The sequence below is a fragment of the Phyllopteryx taeniolatus genome, chromosome 20 (assembly GCF_024500385.1).
Source record: "Phyllopteryx taeniolatus isolate TA_2022b chromosome 20, UOR_Ptae_1.2, whole genome shotgun sequence".
Taxonomy (NCBI): domain Eukaryota; kingdom Metazoa; phylum Chordata; class Actinopteri; order Syngnathiformes; family Syngnathidae; genus Phyllopteryx; species Phyllopteryx taeniolatus.
This window is the reverse complement of record NC_084521.1, coordinates 4,843,721-4,864,032: the sequence shown is the minus strand read 5'-3', so window position 1 is coordinate 4,864,032 and position 20,312 is coordinate 4,843,721. Positions and strand designations below refer to the sequence as shown.

Sequence of the window (20,312 nt, the reverse complement as noted above, 5' to 3'; positions counted from 1 at the left end):
AAGGAAGAGAAGTCGCTTGTGGGTAATTAAGCATTTTTCTCAGCGACGCTGGTGACAAGTTGAAGCGTCGGTTTTCACTGCCAGAATTAAAGAAGAATGCAATGCCAAACAATGATGGTTTCTGCGGCCCAACGGCGTTTCCTCTGATACATTTCCTGGAAACCAAGAGAAGAAAAGTAGGAAGGACTGCTTTGGGATTGACGTAAATGACCAATATGTTGAAGTGTGCCTGACCTCTTCTCCACAAGAGGGCACAGATGATGTGGCTAGAACATGTCATGGCTCTGTCTCTGGTCTGGCCTTTTCCATTCATCTCCCAAGTTTTTGTGTAGCAAGACCTTGCAAGAACAAACCCAGATAAAGGCAGGTTCTGGATCAAGTCTTTTGAAGCCCTCAAAAATGGGCAGCCACACCTTTTGTCCACTTCATGGAAAGCATTGTAGCTTTCGTCTTGTGTGTAAAATATTGCTATGCTGTTGTTAGATTTGTCTATTTTCTTTAGTGCTTGTCCTCATTACGGTCATGGATATACTGGAACGATATTGATAAATGAGAATTCACACTCAGATTCACACCTACGGACAATTTAGAGGCTTCAATCAACTTAGCATGCACGTTTTGTGAAATGTTGACGGAAGCTCAGAGAAAGGTCCGGAAGCTTTGAACCCAGAACCCCGGAACTGTGAGACAAACATGCTAACCACAATCACTGTGCTTGGTTGTCGTGCCAACCTAAATGTTACAGTATGTCCACTGTCGTGACTGATGTGCAACTTCGACATCAAGATGACTTGTCATGACTCAGACATAAAAGAAAATATGGTGCGAAAGATGTCGCAAATGTGACTGAATATGTTCGCCATATGCGTTTTCTTTCAGCGTAGTTTGTCATTTCCACTACTTTTCTCATCATCTTTCACTTGTAAGCATTGCGTTATGAAAAGAAATGTGGTGTCAAAAAATGCAACGGAGCCTACACGTGCTATTTTATTAGCCTCCTCCGCCCCATAAACGTAATTGATGGCTAAGTTTGGTGCTGGAGTGCGGACAGACGCACAACTGGTGAGACGGCCCCTGCGTCTTGGAGGGAGAAGCCACCGTGATATAGTGCCGCTTGGATCCCCACCTCGACCCCCCAACCTCGCCGCCTCGCTCCCTCCGTGGCCGTCAGAGCTGCACGGAGGCGTGGAGGCGACCACACAAAAGAAATATTTGTCCAATCTGTCCAAGCAAACTCCCCCAACCCCTCAATCGAGGACCTCGACTTTCCCATCGTGCTCGATCCGCGTTCTGTGTAATTGAAAAAGAGGGGTGATGCTTGGAATGGGAGCTGGCTGGCTGGAGGTGACTCGGGGGGTGGGGAGGGGGGAGAGTGTAATGGATTATAAACATCGATAACAGTAAAACTGAACCCCGTAAAAATGTGACGTTAAAATATATTTTCCCTTTCGGTCAAATATGTCAAGTGATGAGAGCACTAGAGAAGATGAATTTAGTGGAACTCTGAAGCTGTACAGCTAGGCGTTGTACACATATACAGATTTGTTTTAAATATGAGAAATACACATGGCAACGAAACAAAATCATGAAAGGTGTTCTTATTTCTCTTGTAGTGTGTGATGTCCTCGAGATGAACAACACATCACGACACACATAACCTGGCCTTTGCGGAAATGCCCAAATTTGGGCTGATTGTGAGTATTTATGTTCCCTCCTTTAAATATTGAACAGGTTTCACATTTACGATTGTCAGTCGCGGCTGTTTTCCAAGGGAAGGAGAAGTTACTCTTAGCCCCACAATAGGGTAAAGGATTTTTAATCTTTTAATCTTTCATCTTTTTAGACAAGATATCCAATAATGGGGCCTTTGCTAAATTTTATCGCGGAAAAAGCTCAAAATTTGGCCCGATTATCGGTGTAGGTATTGTTCAGAAAGTAAGAAGTTACATTTTACACTTGATGGGTGGACAGGCACTTCAGAGACCCAACTTTTTTTTTTTTTTTTAAATACAAGCCATTAAAAAATCCATTTTGACTTGACTAAATTGATTTGACTTAATATTTTCTTCAAGGGATTTTCTTTTTGAAATACAAACAATGCATTTCAACATCCAGGAAGGGATTGTAGTAGGCCTAAAAGGTTCCTCTGTGTATTTGATTTGGCTGTTTTCGTTTTGTTTCCCTCTCTGACAGCTTTCCTTCCAGAGGTCGGAAGTTCCCTTTTTGAATGCGTCCCTGTTAAAAGAGGTTTTGAGAGGATGTTGCAATGTGTGTGCGTGTGTTTGTGTGTGTGTGGAACGTGAAAAAGGGTTGCCAGGGCGGCGAAAAGCGACTTGTTTGCTCACGTCCCGACCTGCAGAATGGACGGGGACACAGATGGGTTTTTTTTCTTTTTCTTCTGACCTCAACCCCGCTGCGTGTTTGGGGAGACATGGAAACCTCGGCGGGAACGAACAGGCATCCAATTGAACGCAGGAAGATGTCTGAATAGAGTGAGACGAGCAGTGAAAGTCGGGGGGCAGGGAGGTTTATTGAGATGAGGTCAGTATAATGCGAGTCGTCTTAAAAACCGCTTTTTGGGGGGGTACCGGCGAACCCGATCACCCGCTAATCACGAGCACGCCTGTGTGGTAGGTTAACACAGCAGTAGCGCAGTGTCCAATACAAATCAGCAGAGTCCAGGCCTTGACCTCTCGAGGCTCAGCGCAGCCATAAAACTTCAAAGCCCCCCCCCCAACTTAAGAAATCATCTGGCTTCGTTTCCCCTCCATATTTGCTTCTCTCTACGTTTTCTTGTGGGAACCAAGTGCATCCCTGATATTATCCGAGAAACATCCAGCGCTCCGCTCGAATTATACCACGCCCTGGCCTATACTGAACCTGTACCGTGGAACGCAATCTTTTTCAAAATAAAATGTCCTCAGATTGGAAGAACTTCAACTCCACAGGGAGCAACATTATCAACTGTCAAACAAGGACAAGCAGAAGTCAACCACTCTTAAAACATTAAGTAATAAAATACTCTTAAGTTTAAAGGGTGAATATAATGTTCAATTGACTTTTTAATTGGTTGTATACAAATAGTTGCAAGTCTGCAATTACTCAAGCAATCACAGTGAACCCTCGCTATCCGCGGGGTTTATGGACCGAGCCCCGACAGGAACAGCAAAACTGCAAAAAAGTAATGGACGCCCATCCAAAACATTTTTGTAATTGCCCATAATAATAGTTTAAACCCTAAATATACTCCAAACTAATATGATTTCGAAATCATCTTACAGTATTACCTGTAAAAATAAATGGCTTGCAGATGATTTGATTTACAAAGAAATGCACCGGAAGTGCGAGGATGCTGGCGTGCATGTCGGCGCTAAAGTAAAAGGTTTGTATGTTGCATTAGAAGTACAATTGAACCCAAAAGCCAGCTGAGTAAGTGCATCAGAGTAAATTTAGCTCGTTATTACCTACCTTTGATAATTACTACTCTCCCCAGTGGCATTTTCTAGGGGTGCCTGAAAGTCTAAATGTGCCCGCAGTTGAGTTGTTGCGCCAGGTGACGGAGCTTCATGTATCACAAGACTGAGTTTAAAAGGGGGCGGGGTCCAGGATCCCACAGCGCAGTTGCGACTTGTTGACAGGTGTAGCACCCCGGAAGGTGAAAGTTCACCGGCGGTTGCCACGGTGATACAAGTCTGAAAGAGTTTCTCGAAGGCGTCCGACAGTGTACTGTACTCACTTCATTGGGAGTGGTCATCTTTGAGGCGAACGTTTCAAAATGCTCAGGATCTTCTCGTGCTAACATGTCTCCAGTTGGCGCTATTTAGCTATCACGCTTGACAGCGCAGGTGACAGAGGCCCCCGTAGAACACGACTATGTTTCAAAACGGGGGCCCGTCAGCGTCAGGTTAAAGCAACATTGGGAATAGGAGCGAGCCAAGAACATTAGAGAGGAGAGCGCCGTGAGGGTCCTGGGCTGGGGGGTCTCCGGTTACATGTTGTCACCCGCCTCTCAACCTGTTTGTCTGTTTTAGCCAAGGAGCTGGGAAAAAAAAAAAAAGGCTGATGGCGACACGGATTCAATGGAGTCCATTCAGCAGGGATCCCGCTGCTTACTTTGGCTTCTTAGAAGGAACCTAATCAAAAGTGAGGCCATTTCAAGTCAACCAATCATGAACCGTTTTGCTGGAAGACGCTCCAGAACGTATTTTGGCCCCTGTCAGAACCGATGAAAATAAAATTAATCAGTTCAACTTTACCGGCAGTGTTTGAACTAAACATTTGAACGCTTTCGTACAACTGTAAAAAGATGAAACATTCCCATTTTCTTGTATCTATTGTATATGTTTGCCATATTGGACTGAGCAGCCTGGACCGAATGAAGGTGACCACTTGGTGACCACTTGAAGTAATATTTTAACATCCTAAAAAGAAGATGAGACACTCACTTGGCGACTTATTATTGAGCAGCCTTGACAGAATAACAAGTCGGGTGGCAGGTAACGTTTTGTGTGACGGTTTACAACATCCTTACTTGTCAAACAAGTGTAATAATAATTTTGTTAGTGTCGAGCGGAATCCCTGCATCTCCAAAATCACTACAGTGGTGCCATGAGATATGAGTGACTCGACTTGATTTTCTTAGGTTTTTCAAGATACGATAAGATAATGAATCGGCACACAAACATACCTTACTGACTGACCAGTTCTTTCTGCACCAAAGCCTTACAGCAATTATTTTTTAACAAAACAAGCTTACTCAAATGTATGTAGTTGAACTATTATCACTTGTTACTGTGTAAAAGAAATATACAGACTTTCAATCTTGAGGCAACATAATGCCACGCGACTCCCGCACTGTGAGGGAAGAGGCAGTTTTTCCGACACGTCTCAGACAGTTAAAGTATTCAAGAGCGTTAAAAGATTTGTTCTCAAGCTGTTTTCAGCACTTTTTAAATTGGTTAGTAACAGACAACATGAGGACAAACCAATAGTATCGATTTGTTCAAAATTTGAAATTGAGTTGACATAGTTTTCCCGATTTATTTTATTTTTTTTTATCCAAATGAGCTACATGAGGACCAGAAAGTGACTTTCCTCGCAACAGAGGAGAGAGGACCAACCACATGCACATGGCAACACGCCATCTGTTGCTATGCGTTATGGGAGCTGTGGAGTCAGAGGTACTTGCGTTATGTAGCATACTAACTGGCCGGTAGCAGTCCACGTCAATCCCTCAGTGCGCCAGCGCAAACAGATGGACTTCGCGGCCTGATTGAGAACCCTCAGGAGACCCGCAGAGGAATGATCACATTCAACGGGAGAATGTTAGACAGTGTAGTTTGCCGCCCTGTCCTCCTCTTCCTCCTCCTCCTCCTTCTCGTCTTCCTCCTCCAGCTGGCCAGCAGATGGGAGGACCTGCTGGCCAAGACGGGGAGAAAGGGAATGAGGAAGAAGTGGGCTGAAAGTAAATGATAGTGAGTGATAAGCACACTTGTGGCTGATGTGAACTTAGATAGCCTCGAGTGTGTATATATATATGTGTGTGTTTAAGACAGCTGTGTGTCTGTGTGTGTGTTTTGTTTACAAGTCCTCACAAAGTGCCAGGAAGCCAGACTGTGCGGGGGAAGATGATGACGATGTCGGAGGATGGGCATTTGAAGGGGAGTCAAGCATTGCGTTTGCCTGTGTGTGTGTGTGTGTGTGTGTGTGTGTGTGTGCGTGTCCAAATGATCTCCCTGTCTTGCTTTTTATTTACCTTTGTGGGGGCCCTCCACACAGGAAGCCAGCGGGTGTGCGGAGATCAACAGGGACTTGTCCTGCTGAGATTGATATAAACACCAGGTACTCACGTCGTCAGTGGAGGGCGTTTTTCTGTGCGTTTGTGTGTAAAAGTTGTACACACAAGTGGTAACAACAGGACAGGAAGTTGAGTCGTCGTTTAATTGCTTAGTCTTTTTGCCGATTGCTTTTTCAATACTTTTACTATAGATGGTATTATTAGTGAAATAAATAGATTTTACTGATTATTTCAAGTTCTTTAGTCAGGATGAATTTTTTTTAGCAGTTTCAGTGATGTGCACTGCTTATACTAACAACATGGCTGCGAACTGAGAGGAGATAGTTTACAGCAGCAAAGTCAGTGTTTCCTTAGTAGTGATTTGGTCGCTATAGTTAGCAAGATTTTCGAAAAAGTGATTAGCTAGTTGAATGCCTGTGCAGAAATAAATGGGGGCAAAATTAGATTTGAATAATGTCATTGTTATTGTCTTTTCTATAAGTGAAGGGGGGAAAGTAGAAGAACCTGACATTTGATTTCAAGGCCGTAATGCCTAGCCATAGTTGAATGCTCCCAAAACTTACTTTCAATGGGCGATGGTAAGTTTTTGACAAGACATTGCAGCTAAATATTGAAATAAAAATCACTTAATAAAAAGTGCTGAGAGCATTGCATGACAGACGTTGCTGGCGTTAGTCTATTGTCACCAGCTCATTCTGCAGGTTGTTGTCAGGGCAACAATGCCGCCATAAATCCATTTCACGGAGATGATGAGTTAACACGCAGTCCACTGACTTCCTGTCTTTTACTGTTAAAGCGCCGGCCATTATTGCCTCTGTATTGCATTCACGACCAGCGATGATCATACCAAATCTGAAAATACTTATGTGTTGAATTTTCACCCAAACCCTAAAACAAAAACTTTATTCCAATTAAATAGGGCATCAAATGTGTGTGTTTGTGGAAAAATTCTTCAATCCATTACGCTGCTTAATGGATTTTTCTGCAATGTTTAATAGTGGTGACCTCACTTGCTTGCTTCATTTATTCCGGCATATTTTGTCCCGCTTGTTTGCTTTGACCATCCGGCGATCGACCTCCTCCCACAGGTGTTCATTTTCTTTCATTGCAGCCCCCTACGCCTTTACGGCGCCGTAAATGGCAATGACTTGTCATCTGGCTTCCTCTCCTCCACCTCCCTGCCTTGTTCTCGGTTGTACCTTCCTTATAGCCCCTTGTCTATAAAATGCAAATTTTGCCTTTCAATTGTCTCTGGCCGGGAAAGTGGAGCGAGCTGACTGTGAGAGAAAATGGTTGCTTGACGTTCTCAGGGCTTTACTGTTCTTCCTCGGGCACGGTGGATTCTGAAAAAATAAATAAAATGATGTAAAAAAAAAAAAAAAAGAAGAAAAATGGCATCGGCCAGCACTACTGACTCAAGAGGTCCAAATGGCAACTCACACTTTTACAAGACATAGAAGGTTGTGGGTGAAATATGTTACAAGTACTAGAAATATGGTTGTAAATCTAGGTCAATACTTCTAATAATGTTTAGGCCCACAGAGAAGGCCTTGCTGTACCCGACCGCTCACCGCTGGTAAAGTCACGTACTGTTGTCTCCATTTTTATTGTGGTCTGCACTCAAGGAAATCTTTAGTGTTGGAAAATGAGCTCCACTATTTAATACGCGTCATTTAGAGGCTTGAATAGCTTGTTGATTGGCCCAAGTGCGTTTGAGTGCTTTCAAATTCTCTGTAACGACGAATGCTTCCCGTCGGGCCGATTGACCCACTAATGTACGGCACCCCACGTACCTTCGGCTAAATGTGTTGTTTGTTTTTTGATAGCCCGCAATGTATTCCAGTGGGTTTTATGTCCGTCTGAGTGGCGCGTCAGAATGCGCTAAAAAAAACTTTCATCCTTTGGGGATTGCCCATAAAGCTCGGTACCGCCAACAGTCGTAATCCCCCTTGTCTCTTGGGGCGACAATGTGACTGCAAAACTGCGGCGCGTTCACGGGTCGTTTTTTCCTTTAGTGTCCAGTCTTTTACACGTCAAACACACTCCAGGTCATGTGTCATACTGTCATCACTTTTGTGTGTTAAACCCCGCCAGACTGTTTAATTAGACAAAACTAGCACAAGACTGTAGTGGTGTGTAAAATACCTCGTTGTAAAACCTCTGTTATCATCCTTTTTAAAACCGTTAAGCCATTGAGCATTAGGAAGATGTAACGCAACAAGCATTGTTTGTAAAATATTCCCAAAATGTTGACAGCAGATAGCAGGCGTTCTGGTGAATTTGGCATCTTTATTAAGTCTTTTAGCTTTTGGTGAGCTTTGTGTCGCTCTTTACATGCTTTAGTTGTACTTGTGAAGTTTGTCAAAGTCACTCCAGCTCACCTGTGGCCCAAATGAAGACATGCGGTCTAGAAAATGGATGGATGGATGTCATTTTGTTCTTTGTTGATGCAAAATTAGCTAATTACTTTTATTTACTGTACCTTAGACAAGGCTGTCATTTCCTTGTGTGGGAATTATATTTTCTGTAACACGTGTAAAATGAACCGTAATCAAAATGGGTTTGTCACTGACAGCTTAATGATACTTTGGCATCTGGAAACATTTTTGGTCTACTCAGATTTGAGTTGAAAACCTTACATTCCATTGTGAACATGTGTAGAGAGTTGCTAGGTAGGGTGTGCACATGCATGTTTATTTTGACAACGTGGGGTTAAGCAGTTATGGCAAAGTCTTTTTCTTTAAGAAGCGTGTGCGCTGATGTGTTACCAGTCTTTCACAATGTCGGTCGCTCAGAATCTGATGTTGATTATCAGGTTAAGGGTGATAAAACACTCAGGCTTTCCCTTGATGAACTTTGCCGACAAATACTGCAAGAGCCCAAACGCTAGCATAACTCATCAGCACATATTGTTTTTTTTACAGCTTCATCGAGGTTTGCTGCATTCCTCTCCTGGGTGCAGATTTCTCCCCATTAGCCACATGTTCAACAAAGTTAAAAGACACTCTTGACTTGAATTGTTGTTTCCAGAACATCTGAGGGGGGAAATGCTGGGTTTCCGCTCACAAATTTGTTAGTCTCAGTGGCCAAGTGTTTCGCAGGCTCTGCGGGACTTGCGAGATGTTGTCTGGCTATTGTGTTGCGTGTGAGAAAACAATGCTTTGAATGTGTTAATGGCTTTGTACTTTGACTGGATCTCATTTACCAGAAACTGATTGGAAATGACTTGTTAAGAAATACTTTTCCAGCCCGTGTGTACGTTTTCTTTGACTCCTCCGTACTTTCTTTGTCTCCTTCAAGTCAGTGACAGTCCTAAATTGATCCTGAAGTCAATGACCTGTCTGGCCTTTCTCCCTAGCCATACCAGGAAGGTCCCTTGTTTGCGCTTGTCTGGCTTTTCACAACCAGTTTGGGGCGCGCCCTTAATTTACGAGTCATTTCCTTAAGAAAACATGCGGTCTGGACAAGCCCTCATCTAAGGATGCCTATTTGGTGGCGTTTGATTACAGAGGAAAGCTGATGACAAAGGCAACTTGTTTGGACTGATCAATTTAGTCTGTACACTGCAGTTTAGTTGATGGGGAGTCACTAAATTCAAAGCCCAACTGAGGCTGATTATTGCTGTTGGTTCGCCATAAATCATTGGCCTAGTTGTTTTGAATCCTCTACCTAACTATTACACAAATGGCTGTCAGTTGTTGTTACAGCTCATCATGACGCACAGTCAGATTTTTATGCTTTGATAGTTGCTGCAATGTTTCGGCATTTGGTCCATATCTATTGTAGTCAGTGGTCCATTCCATTGTTGCAACATCAGCATCTCATTGGGAAACCTTGAAAAAGTGCAAAACCTACCAACTTTTCCTGGTTTAACATTCACTTCAACCTTGGGCTCCAAAATGGATACAGAAACAGCCTGTAAAGAAGAAAATGTCCTCATCTAAGGATACCCATTTCTAAGCATCTGCTTACAGAGAAAGGTGGATGAAAAAGGCAACTTGACTGTTTGATCTAGTGAGTCTTTACACAGCACTTTAATAGACAGGGATCCACAAAGTGGCACTAAATACACAGCTCTACTGAGACTGATTATTGCCGTTGTTTGGCTGTAAATCATTGGTCAAGTTATGCATCCTCTGCCTGACTATTAGAGGAAACGCTGTCACGAGTTGTTACAGTTCATCATGATAGATGCACAAAGTCAGGTACAGTATTTATGGCCATGGATTTGATTCATTTAGGGTAGACACTGGAAGTTGATCCAGTCCTCTGGGAACCATCGATCTTTATGTTTCACCATTTAGTTCAAAAAACTATTACAGTTATCGTCCAGGTCCATCCTTGCAACATCAGCCTCTTATTGGGAAATGTGAGACCTCCAACTTCGCCTGTGTTACACTTTTACCTCAACAATCCATGTCAACTGGTGGGTTCAATTTCCATTCTGGCTCATATTTATTGGGCAGTTGGGTTCGGTTATGTGTAATGCCACAGGGTCTAAATAAATACAGGGACAGCCTGTAATTCTGCACTAGAATATTCTGAATTCAGTCAGGTTTTATTGGACGGCAAAAGCCAAATATTTGTAGTGATTCATCGCAACATAAAAGCCTTCACCAGGTGTTGTTGGTGGATTGCAGCCATTTGTTCATCTTGTGTTAAGTCAGGGTCATTGCAAAGGGGTATCGTTCATATCTATATGGGCTCAGATTGTAATTGTGGCCCTCACTTTATAGTTTTACATCATCACATCTGGTTCTTTTAAGGGATCTTTGGTGGAAACAAACAGAACCAAGTACCTGTGAGGAGCTGGTCCCTCTATTTTTGTTTACGGTTGTGAACTGTTGGAAAAATACATCCCTTACATTTTCTTACCCTGATGGCGGGCTGGATGAATCCAGATGTCTTCTGCACCACTTTTTATAGAAGGGCCTTGCTGTCATAAAACCCGAGGGGAAAATGATCTTTTCAGGTGATAGCACAATTGCCAGTTTACATCACACTCCTAAGGATGACTCCCATCGCACGCCTTTTTTGTTCTTCTTCTGCTGCGGTCTTTTAATAAGCCTGCCATAACAGCTGTTTGTCAGTGATGATGGTCTATTAGTTTACCACCCGTGTCACACTAGGAATACTCCCCCTGCCCACCAGACTTTTGTGGCTTTGTAATCTCGCCTTTCAATTTTACAGTTCTTGTATTTTTACAGCGGTTAGTGTACAGCAATTAATAAAGACAGTCCCCATTTCAAAGGCTTTGCAAACAAAGTGGCGTAAAAAGACAACTGCGTGTGTTCGTTTATAAAGCGGCATGAAAGACGGCCACGAAGGCCTTTAGGGCGTTTCTGTCTCAAAATTCTCTGAACGCTTTTGTAGGGTCGATGGTCTTTGCTTCACTTATGAACAAAATGAATGAATGAAATTGAAATATTTAGAGATTAGCTGTGTATATTTACCAGCACAGTGGTGCGATACCTGAACTTTTCAGCGGAACAATTGGTTCATTGGGTTTATCTGCACCTCCCATTACAGATGTTTCATTGAATGCCCCTTGACAGCGTCTGAAGCCTTGTCGAAACCCACTGACCACTATTTATATGCACTCCACAATTCTCTGCTTCTCATTAAGCTTTGTTACAGTAAATTCATTTCAGAAAGTGCCAAGGTTATCCCAGTACAAGAGACTATTCCCTGAAGAAAAAAAAAATCGGTTCTCCCTCAGGGGTTACAGATAAAGACGAGTCATACCGTTGCAGTACATATTCCAGCTGTTATGCTAACGTCTAAGTAAGGTATAAATGTACAAAAAATGGCCCACTTGTTCAATGGCAGCACAGCATAGACATTTATCAGTGGAAATAGTTTACATTTTCTCATAAATTTCCTGTTATGCACGATTAACGACTGACAACCAGACATTAATTCGCCTGGAAGAATCCGTGTCAAAAAGGAAAGAGGCCAGTTTTGTTTTTCCTAACAATACTGGCTTTCTCGTTCCCTTGTGCCCTCCCCCCTGGCTTTCTCTCACTTCCGAACTTAGAGATTTCTGTCTTAGAGGGCAAGAGGGCGATAGATCTACTTTTTTGACATTTCGCCCTTCAGCTAAGGCCCTTAGGCCCCCTTCTTTTCAGCTGTGAGCAGAACAAGGTTGCTTCTTGTCCTAGAATTTTGGTGCCATAAATCAACAGACCCGCTAGACTGGGAATCAGACTTTTTTTTTTTTTTTTTAGGTCTGAGAAATAGAGATGTTGAGTGTGAACTACCGGTGGCTTTTGTCAAATGAGTCTGGAGAATACCAGTTAGATGTTGGTGAAGATCCAAATCAGTGCACTGTCTAGCATCACTTTCCAATACAAGGATAAGTCAAGACCAGGTCTAGGAAAGAGTCCTGACAGACGATTTATGGTCATACCTTGTCTCGAGATTCTGGCTTGAGTGCTGCTTTAAATTCAACTCTGAAGGCATCTACAGTATACCCTCCAAAGATTTTGGATTTGTGAAAGTACCGAAGGGTGTTACAAATGATCCATTAAATTTCAACGCCACACACTGCTTTTTACTCCGGGATGTCAGATTAAAAGTTGCTTAACGATGTGCTGGGAACATTATCTCCCGCTGGAATGATGTGGCGATAGAGAGTTTGAATAATGAGCCAAAGGAGACGTGACAAGCAGATGTTATTCCGATCTCGTGCTTTATGCTGAGCTCGCCTGGGCGCTCTGGAACTGTGAGGTCTGCGCCGCTCGCAACGTGTGCAGCGTGGAGCAGTCGTTTAGCAAAAGCCTGGAGACGCATCCAAAACGGTCGCCGGTGTGTTGTCTGTTCAAGGTGTCTTGTGTATGGGTATGGAGATGCTTAAAGACTGTTATATCAGAGGTGTCGCAGACACTGCTGTCTGTATAGCAAATATGCTAACCCTCCCAATTTTACTGGAATGCCCAGCAGGCAGAAACACCCAGAGAGACACAGTGAATTAAAGGCTTATTTTGGAATTGGAAAGATGTATCAGACATCAGTAATGTCAGGAGTCGTGCTCATTTCTGCCTCCTGGGCATTCCAGGAAATAGGGAGCATTGGCATTTTCTGATGTATTTTAAGCAAGTGCTTATTGGTATTGCTTTTAACGCAGAAATAAGGGTGATTTCAGTGAACTGTGATTGACCCTGATTTTGCCTCCGAATGCAGAACAATTTCCAGGTTAACTTTGCCCCCCACTCCTCCATTCAGAATCGTCTTTATTTCTGTCTCGGTTCTACTTGTCGCGGGCATTGGCACGTTTAAAAAGGCTGAAAAATGCAGACCACGCTAGCGACTCACTCTTACCTGTGACACGAGACAGACCAGCACTAGCTTGTTCAGACAAAATTATCCCCTGTACAAATTGCCCCTTTTAAAGATGGTTACATTTGTTTTGTTTTTTTAAAGTGCAAGTAGCTATTTTACTGGCAGATAAGGGGTACAGAAAATGGATGGATGGAGAGTCTTGCTTGTCTGTTGACCGCTTGTCTGTCTTGACCCAAAAGGAACTGATTGCTTTTTGGTCACACATCTACTTAACTGGTTTGTTTTTCTTGTGTTACACTGGAATTCAGGTTGAGGCTTCAATCTGTGTTTTTTTTTTAAATAAATAAGCTGTGTCTTGAGCAGACACTAGTGCTCCTGGCGTTCTTGGTTCAGGTTGCATTTCCCCATATGCTTCCTTAATCTTCGGGTCCTGTTCATGGCAGCTCCAGCAGAGCCAGGTAACACAAGCTAACCTCATAACCCTGCCATCAAATGCCTTTAATGCCCTCATTTCTTCTGAAATTCAAGTGCGATGGAGAGCTCTTCTAAGTGAAAATGACAATCTCCAAAGGACTGCTGATGTGAGCTGAAAAACGTCTGGCTGGGTACAGCCTGGGAGATTTCACACAATCCTGGTCAGATTACCTCAGTACCTCAGTGCACAGTCACTCTAAGATTGAAGTCACTTGAGATGATAATGTTGCGGGAGCTGTGCAACTCTTCATATTTGGACAGCACCGCGCCAGAAGGTCGTTTGTCAAAGCTGTGGCAAGAAACCACTACTTACGCTACAGAGTTTGATTCCCAGCCAGATAAGGACGGGCTCCACGAGATTGGGTGACCCCCCCCCCCCTCCCCTCCTTGCGAGCAAAGGTCTAGAGCGTGATAAAATACCTCCTATCTCCTCCTCCTTGATGTATAATGTCTAATCTTGTCCATGCTCTTATATCCTTGACGCGTATTGTGTGTGTTTTTGCAGCCTGGCTACAGCTGGAACGCTTTTCCAGGCCAAACCGAAGGGTGTAAATGAGCATCTGACCCACAATTTCGCATTCCAACTTTAAATGTTTTGAATTAGCCTCTGCAATTGAGGACCTTTTGAACATGTCTCTGCAACTTTGATGTCTTCTATTGCTTGAATGCTGGACTACACTCGCTGATATGTATTTGTTGGCCTTTCATATATTTATTTATTTATTTATTTATTTTACTTTCATTCCTGCATGTGTCTGCAATTTATCAGGCTAAAATGGCCTGGATCCTTTTCCTCTATGCTATCCATCTGGACTTTTTTTTATTTTTTTTTTTTTATAACACCTTAAGATGCAGTCTTTCAGCAGTGCACAAATTTCCCCATGCTGAACAGTATTGCTTCCTTGAACACTCCAACTCCATTTTGAAAGACTTGTTGAGCAACTTTTTGGCGAGCTCCACTCAAGCCATTTTGCGCTGTCAAATAGCCCCAAAATGTCATAATATAATAATAATAATAATAATATCTTCAACATGAAGGTAGATGAGAGCTTGCAGACATTTTTGCTTGTCAACATGTGTTTTCTTTTTCCCCCGCTGACCACAAAGGGATTCCACTGATGTTAATGAATCCAATTTTCATATAAAGACAGCCTTTTTAGCATCAGTAGCATTTTGGACTCTGAAAAGCCGGCTTTGAAGTAGCCTCTGGTTATTTTTTCTGCTTGACAGATCAGAGCGACTTTGCGGGAATCAAAAGAGGAAGTGCCTCGCTGCCCCAGGTAAACGCTAACTCGCAACTAAGCCGGGACCTTTTGAAAGCTAATACGGCTACTACCGAGTTAGGGGCCATCTGGACAATTTGCCCTCTTGAAAGAGACTGTGGGCTTCACTTATGTCTTGTGGGACTTGGGCAGACACAGTGAGAATTAAGCCTGTTTCAACTCACTTTGGAATCGGGGCTGATTGCAAGTCCCGTTGGATGTTGTAAAATAACTCCCAGAGTTATAACTGGATTTTTATAACTGGACCGTCTATCTCGGTCGGTCTTCATTGTTTGAACATTTCAGTTGTCTTTGACTTTTAGTTGCAAGCGAGTTACTCGTATAATTGACTCGAGGAGAAGGCATTTGTTTTGAGATTGTTCGACCCAAGAGCCACACAGAGTGAGGGCCGCTAGTAAAGTTGTTGACCAAGGCTATCCGGGCATGTCTGCCCGATCCCCACTCCTTTAGCAGGAATGCAGGGTGCTGAAATTCTAATTTTTTTTGTGTGTGTCTTAAGCATCCTCCATTGCACCTGGGGAGTTCTTTTTACCCCAAGAGAACAGTAGGTATTGAGGGATGAGACATGGCCAATTTAGCTGCCAGATGAGTGAGATGGATTTTGTATTTATTTTATTTTTTCCAACCAAGGAAAATTCTTCTATTCCCACTTCAACCAAGACAAAAGAGGGCAAGGAGGACAGCGTTTCAAAGCGCTCACATTTCATTTTCCCCACTTGCCCCCTGAAGGTTTGACAACAAATACTGTGGCTTTGTACAAAATGACAGAAAACTGTTAGTCCAAAACTGATACTTAGCAAGCCTTTTCCTCATTGGAAAGGATATTGGGTGAGGGAGAGGGATTGCTAGATAGGAGGACTTGCAATGAATCAATGCTATGTTTTTGCTTAACCCCTCCACTAAGATAAGAGAAATCAAATTTGACGTACATAAAAGAAACATTTTCTCTTGAAATAGTACTGTGTATCCTTGTGTGGCCCACGTGTTACAACTTACAAGATTTGTGTAATCATATGATCAAACCAAACAATTTTTATCTTTTAGGAGCAGGATCTGCAACCAGTTTAGTATGGAACCTCAAATAGAATAACGCAATTTACTGAACTATTTGCAACAAAAGAGATGAAATACAAATAAAGGATATTGTTCCAAAACGATTCTTTTGTTCTCCGTAGATTAGCTACAGATGATTGTCAAAAAATGTATCAACTTGTCAACAACAGACCCATGACATTGAACCAGAACTGGGTGGTTTCATAAGTTTTATTATAATTTTGAGGTATACATTTTTCTAACTATTTATACAGTACTCATATGCAAATACAACAGAAAAACCAAGGAAGTAAATGTTGACTTAACCAATTCATAGAGCTGTGCGTATAGATTGCCGCAGTTAACATTGTTCATATTTTTGAGTATTTTCAAACAAGTGGTTAAGATTGAACGTGATCCTTATGGGGTTTGGTACTGGAAAGAAAGCGAATTACTTTTCAAAATGGTGGTGGACGATACTGTACAAATGTGGACTTTTGAGGACAATAATTTGCACTGCAACTCACAATGTTGTTATTTGCGATTAAAGCAGCCATCGCCTTTTATTGTTTATTAGGAAATGGCTAAAACAACGTCTAGCCACGTCTGTAAAACAAACACTGCCCAAACTAGAAACCATTTGTGTAAGCACGACTTGTGGAAATGACCGAAATCCCCTTAAAATTGAGTTCTTAAAACCAAATTGCCAACTTCCTCTTCTCTTCGGGTATGGCTTCTTGAGAATTTTTTGTTTGTGTGTCCGCTCAATATCTCTAGCAAATTTCATGTTGGGGGGGGGGGGGGGGGGTGAGTTTTTCTTTTTCCACGGAGCGCTACCATCCCATATCTGGAGGATCGTGTCCAAGATGTGTGCACAAAATTTGCTGATTAAATGTTTTCATACTTGACATTCCAAAATGACTTTTTTTTTTTTTTTGCAGTACCACGTCTCTCAATGTCAATATCCTGCAACAACTTGATCGGACCATAATTCTTAACTATTACAACAGAATCTGTCCTTTATCAGCACGCCATCTTTACCTCGGGGCTGGGTGCGCAGTGGTGATAGATTGGAGTATCTTTGCTATAACAAGTACTTCGTGTTTGCCTTTAAGCTTTGGTTCACACAGAACCAAGAGCTGATATCTGATAACCTTCTCCTATCCAATAGACGGCCAGAGCAAACTTGCCAGTAATGATCGGTATGTGTCTGGGAGACCGAAGCTGAGAGCTCCTGCTGGACATAAAAATACCGCTCCTGTGTTATTCTCAAACTGTTCTCTTCTACCACCTGATGACAAAAAACACTATACGAGTTATATTTTCATTTTTGGCTGCAGCACATATCTGAAGCTAATCAGCTGCTGACACAGAGAGGATGTAGCGCTGTAATATGCAAATATGTTTTGCATTGAGTCTGAACATGTTTGCGCCCCTAGGGAGTAATCTGACTTCAAGATCCAGTTTTGCCTCACACACCGGGATCCGCAGCTCTGTGTGGGAGTAGCGTGTTTTTTCATTATGGCATCCTTCACAATTAATAAATAACTCCCCATGATGCATTTTGTATAATAATCATCATTCACTGCTTTGTAATGCGTTCGGTAGTTTCATCACCAGGTGACGTCTTAAAACTGCTGTCCAAATGAAGAGAACTGATCAACTTGACCGCCACTTAAGGAGATTGCGGCATACCTGACTGCCTTTTCCTCCGCTCTACTTTCTACTGAAGAGGGTTTAGTGAGTGCACGTGACCAAAGTGTCATACCCGTTTAATCCTTGACCTTTCTGACTTCTCAAAGCCTGGTCAAAGGTCCTCTGACCTTCCCCTTGACTCTTGACGACACACAGTACAGTCGGGGTCAGGCTATCGGAGAGGAACAGCGTGAAATTTTAGAATACAGCCGTTTCCTATGAGGTTTTTCACGAAACGTGAATTATTATTGCAAAGCCACTTCACCGCTGATGGATTATCACTGATTGCGCTCCTTATTTGTAGTTTGAATAGGGACGAAACTGTTTACGGTAACGGCTAATACTTGACTAAAGTGCTTGTTTATGTTCTTGTATATTTGTCTACTAAAATCGAATTAAGTAGAAAAATATTTTTTATTGTGTGAAATATTTTGATTAGATTTTTGAAGCCTCTAATTAACAATTTTTTCAGTCATCTTAATCATTTTAATTACATTTTGTAAGGTCATTAGTTGTTGCTTTTACAATTTGTAAACACTGTACGTTCCAATATTTTCAGAGCATGTGACAGATTTTTGTTTTTTTCCCTTTTTAACAATATCGCAAAGATATCAGAAAACCCACACAGACAAGAGACTGGGGAGTTAAGATTCAAACCTAGGACCTCTTGACTGTGAGGCAGTCCGCTACAAAACCGTGCTGATGATCATGGGTTAAGGGTTAGGGTTAGGTAGTTGGACCACAATCCTTTCCGGGAAGGTGGTCGACCTCATTCTGCAGAATCCTGATTTCCTACCCGGAAGGCTCTAGAGATATATTTTGTATTCCCAAAGCAACCTCATCTAAGCCGCCGCCCACATTATTTATGATCTTTCTATATTCATTCAGCGCACGGTTTTGAGTCCAGCTTTAGCTCAAGTAGCGAATAAGTAATGTGTGGCGAGGGCTCCATAAAGCTTTCGGCGTGTTCTCTCCCAGTGTGTCTGCCACCGAGCTGAAAAGATGTTATTCAATCTTTGTCAGGAAATCAAATTTCCAAGTTCCGAGTACAGTTCACCGTCAGGACTGTTGACTTCATTATGAGCAACTCCACTCCTTCCCTCTCATTTATCACTTCCCTCACAACACATTTGAGGCTTTTAGTAAGTTTTTAAGTCGGTGATATTTGCTTTGATTTATGGGAACAATTTCTTCTGGAAATAGAGCTGGACGTGTGATGTGATGACGCGACCTCACACTCCAACCTTTTATCCAGCTTGGAAGCCATGAAAGTTCCTCGGTCATTCCAGTACGGATGTTCCGGGGATCCTTTGGCCATCTGGATCCGCACAAGAACAGGATATGAAGCATCAGGAACTAAGAAGGCTTCTTTTTCGGATATGAAAGCTCCGAAATGAAACTCGAGATCCTCCATCCCGCCCCACTTTTCACCTGGCCAACACAAACTGGGTTTGATGTTTTGTTTAATATATTTTTCTCCCCAGTTGCCCCTTTTTGGTTACTGCCTTCCTTCCTTTCTGTAAACATCATAGCTGTGCACTTTATCAATATGAGTCGAGCCATTCAATTTTATGTGACAGCGTGTTGCCTTAGCCGGATAGCATTCACTTGACATTCTGTGCAGTATGTGAAAATGGATCCATTTACCATACATCTGTATAAATACATTGACTCTTTAGGAGTTTAACTTTCCACCCCGTCAAAAGTGTCTGAGGGAAAGAAATGTAAAACATGCCTGGTTTTTGACGCCGCGGGAAATTTACGATCGTGCTCATCTACGGAATCAGGCATTGGCCTGACAACGTGATTTGATGACTTCATCGTGAGCGGCCTGCCGGCAGGATACTTGCCCGTGACTGCACGACGTATTTACTTGAAAATATTGCGGCATCTCGTTGTGCCTCTGTGAAACTAGCAACATCGATATGCTGTACAAGTGCTACCTTGGAAGTTGGAACACCCATTTGGAGTTTGACCACAATTTTTATGAAAAATACTCCCAAAGTTACATTTCTTGGGTTAGAACGCCCATCAAACGTGACGTCGTCATAGGATGTTAGCCGTTAGCGAGGTTCAAAAGATCTCATTTTAGCCTGTAACACGTACAGTGTTGTGTTGTTAGGGTTTGCCTTTTCCTTTTGGCTTTTTGTGTGTCTTTTTATGTAAAAACAATCGTTTGTTTGTGTTGTTTCACCAGGAGTGAATATGTAGACTGCTATCTTAGCTTCTCACGCTAGTTTGCTAGTCAAGTAGCTAAGTGCTATATGGTGGTCATTTATATAAATAAAGTAGCGCCCAAAACATTGCAACTTTTTTCATTTTTTTTATGTATGTTTACACGTTTAGTTGGTTGATTTTACAGTATGCTGGGAGTCCTCAGTTTAAGATGGATTTTCATTCCTACGGCAGCGACGTAACCTGAATTTGTATGTAAGTCACTAACCTACACTAACGCAGTCATAAACTCATAATTACAGTAAATATTTTGCCGAAAAACACTTATAGGCTATAAATAAAAAACAATGAAATGGAATAGAGGCGTTAAATGATCGAGCCTTCATACGCAGTCAAGGTCATTGGGTATGATCTGTCAATCATTTGTTTTGTACTCACGGACACACTCATCACGGGTACACACCTGCGGCCTTGCAAAAAATGAAACTTCGAACCGATACCATTTTTGTGTTACTCTGTTTCGAATAAAGTGCTTTTCTGGGGTAACAAGGTACCAGGTCAGAGCAAGATACAAT

At 42.4% G+C, this 20,312-nt stretch overlaps 2 protein-coding genes across 5 annotated transcripts in view; both read left to right on the top strand.

Moving 5' to 3' along the window:
* The window catches only part of c20h8orf34 (chromosome 20 C8orf34 homolog), a 41,772-nt gene extending 36,202 nt beyond the window's left edge, over nt 1-5,570 (top strand). The window contains exons 15-16 of the mRNA XM_061757424.1: nt 1,614-1,694; nt 2,194-5,570. Coding sequence (XP_061613408.1) covers nt 1,614-1,657 — 44 coding nt within the window. The 3' untranslated portion in view covers nt 1,658-1,694; nt 2,194-5,570. The remainder of the gene's footprint in view (nt 1-1,613; nt 1,695-2,193) is intronic.
* Nucleotides 5,571-5,700: 130 nt separating this feature from the next.
* sulf1 (sulfatase 1) overlaps nt 5,701-20,312 on the top strand; it is a 68,586-nt gene continuing 53,974 nt past the window's right edge. For 2 of the 4 annotated variants that reach the window (XM_061757414.1, XM_061757416.1), the window contains exon 1: nt 5,707-5,841. The gene's annotated coding sequence lies outside the window, so the exon portion shown is untranslated. Of the gene's footprint in view, nt 5,842-20,312 lie in introns of all 4 variants that reach the window. The other 2 variants (XM_061757418.1, XM_061757419.1) reach the window with 2 other exon arrangements.